At 44.1% G+C, this 1,670-nt stretch overlaps 1 protein-coding gene across 1 annotated transcript; it reads right to left on the reverse strand.

The window, feature by feature from the left end:
• Positions 1–559: 559 nt before the first annotated feature.
• LOC118756175 lies at positions 560–1,068 on the reverse strand (the record flags this gene model as incomplete). The annotated part of the gene is made up of 1 exon (XM_036490955.1): positions 560–1,068. A coding segment is annotated over exon 1 (509 nt), but the record flags the coding sequence as incomplete, so codon positions are not given.
• Positions 1,069–1,670: the final 602 nt, after the last annotated feature.

Genomic DNA, 1,670 nt, shown 5'->3' on the forward strand with positions numbered 1-1,670 from the left:
TAAGCTGCGGTGATTTGCTGTAATTTTCCGTAAAGGAAATCCTGCTGACCTTAAAGCATCCATCACTTGTGACATCGATTTAAAAGTGGACTGTATATCGTGGCCCCCCGACAGTATGTCGTCTACGTAGGTTTCTCGTAGTAAAATATTATGGGCGAGAGGAAATGAGCTCTTTGAGTCTTCTGCTAACTGATGGAGAGTCCTAATTGCTAAATAAGGGGCGCAGTTAACTCCAAAGGTGACTGTTTTGAGTTTAAAGTCTTGAATCGGCGAGCTTGGGGTTCTTCGAAATAGAATTCGTTGAAAATCTTGGTCTTCTTCGTCAACGAGTATTTGGCGGTACATTTTCTCAATGTCACCGTTAAACACAAACTTATAGAGTCGCCAATTTAATATCACTACCATTAAGTCGTTCTGAAGTACGGGGCCTGTGTGTAGCACATCATTTAAAGAGTGACCAGAATGGGACATTTTGGAGGCATTGAATACAACGCGAACTTTTGTGGTCTTGCTGTCGGGTTTTAAGACAGCATGATGGGGGAGATAAATCGAGAAATACTTTCCTTCTCTAATTATTTCAGTGGCTGAGGAAGGTGTCATATGGTCTAGTGTTACGTACTCCTCTAGCACTTCGTTATATTTGTCGCGCAGTTCGGGTTTTCGTTGCAGCGTACTCTCTACGCTTAAGTACTGCTGCTGTGCTGCCGGACGAGAATGGCCAAGTGCTGTAGTGGTAGGAAATTCTTGCTTGAAAGGCAGTTTTACAACGTACCTTCCATTTTCTTGACGGGTTGTCGTCGCTACATACAGGTTCTCGCAGTATTCATCCTCCTTTGAACGGGGTTGGGTAGGGTATACTTCCTCCTGCTCCCAGAATTTCTTCAATAGCGTATTGAGAGCATCGTTCGAGGGTTCCATGACTTGGGTTGTGAATGACGTCACCTTTTCAGCTATTGGTCCGCTAATTATCCATCCGAATATCGTGTTCTGCGCCAGGAGTGTGCCGTCTGCAACATGATATAGTCCTTGTGTGAGAATTTGGGGAATAACGTCGCTCCCAATGACCATATCGATTCGAGATGGAGTGAAACAATTAGGGTCTGCTAAAGTTAAAGTTGCTAATTCTGGAAGGCTTACGTATGACACCATGAGACTGGGTAGAAAATGGGTCAGGTGGGGTAAAATAATTGCCTGGGTTTGAATTTTTTGCTTTAAGTCCGCAGAACAAAGGGTTAACTCGCAAACATTTTTCGAGTTTTGGACCACTAGCCCTCCCATTCCCGATATTTCATAATGGGTTTCTTTGGTGGGTAAATTTAATATTTTTTGGATCCGAGACGTGACAAAGGTTTTTTGTGAGCCTTGGTCTATCATTGCTCGGATCTGGTGATATTCTCCCGCGAAGTAAATTGGTACCATCGCTGTGGGTAATAGGGTGGTTCCTTTGCTGCACGAGAAGTGAGTTGAAACTTTGTTGACTGCTTTTTTGTGGGTTGGTGGGGTGTGAATGATTCCTGTTGACGTGGAGGGCATGTCGTCTGCTATTTCCACTGTGGTTGTTGCCTGCGTCGTCGATGATTGGGGTTTTGGGTTGGGTTTCGAGTTTTGCTGGTTTGCTTGAAAATGGAGTAATGAGTGATGACGTTGTTGGCAGTATACACAGGTAAATT

The sequence above is a fragment of the Rhagoletis pomonella genome, unplaced genomic scaffold, assembly GCF_013731165.1.
Source record: "Rhagoletis pomonella isolate Grant_MI unplaced genomic scaffold, Rhpom_1.0 Rhpom_scaffold_09115, whole genome shotgun sequence".
NCBI classification, from domain to species: Eukaryota; Metazoa; Arthropoda; class Insecta; order Diptera; family Tephritidae; genus Rhagoletis; species Rhagoletis pomonella.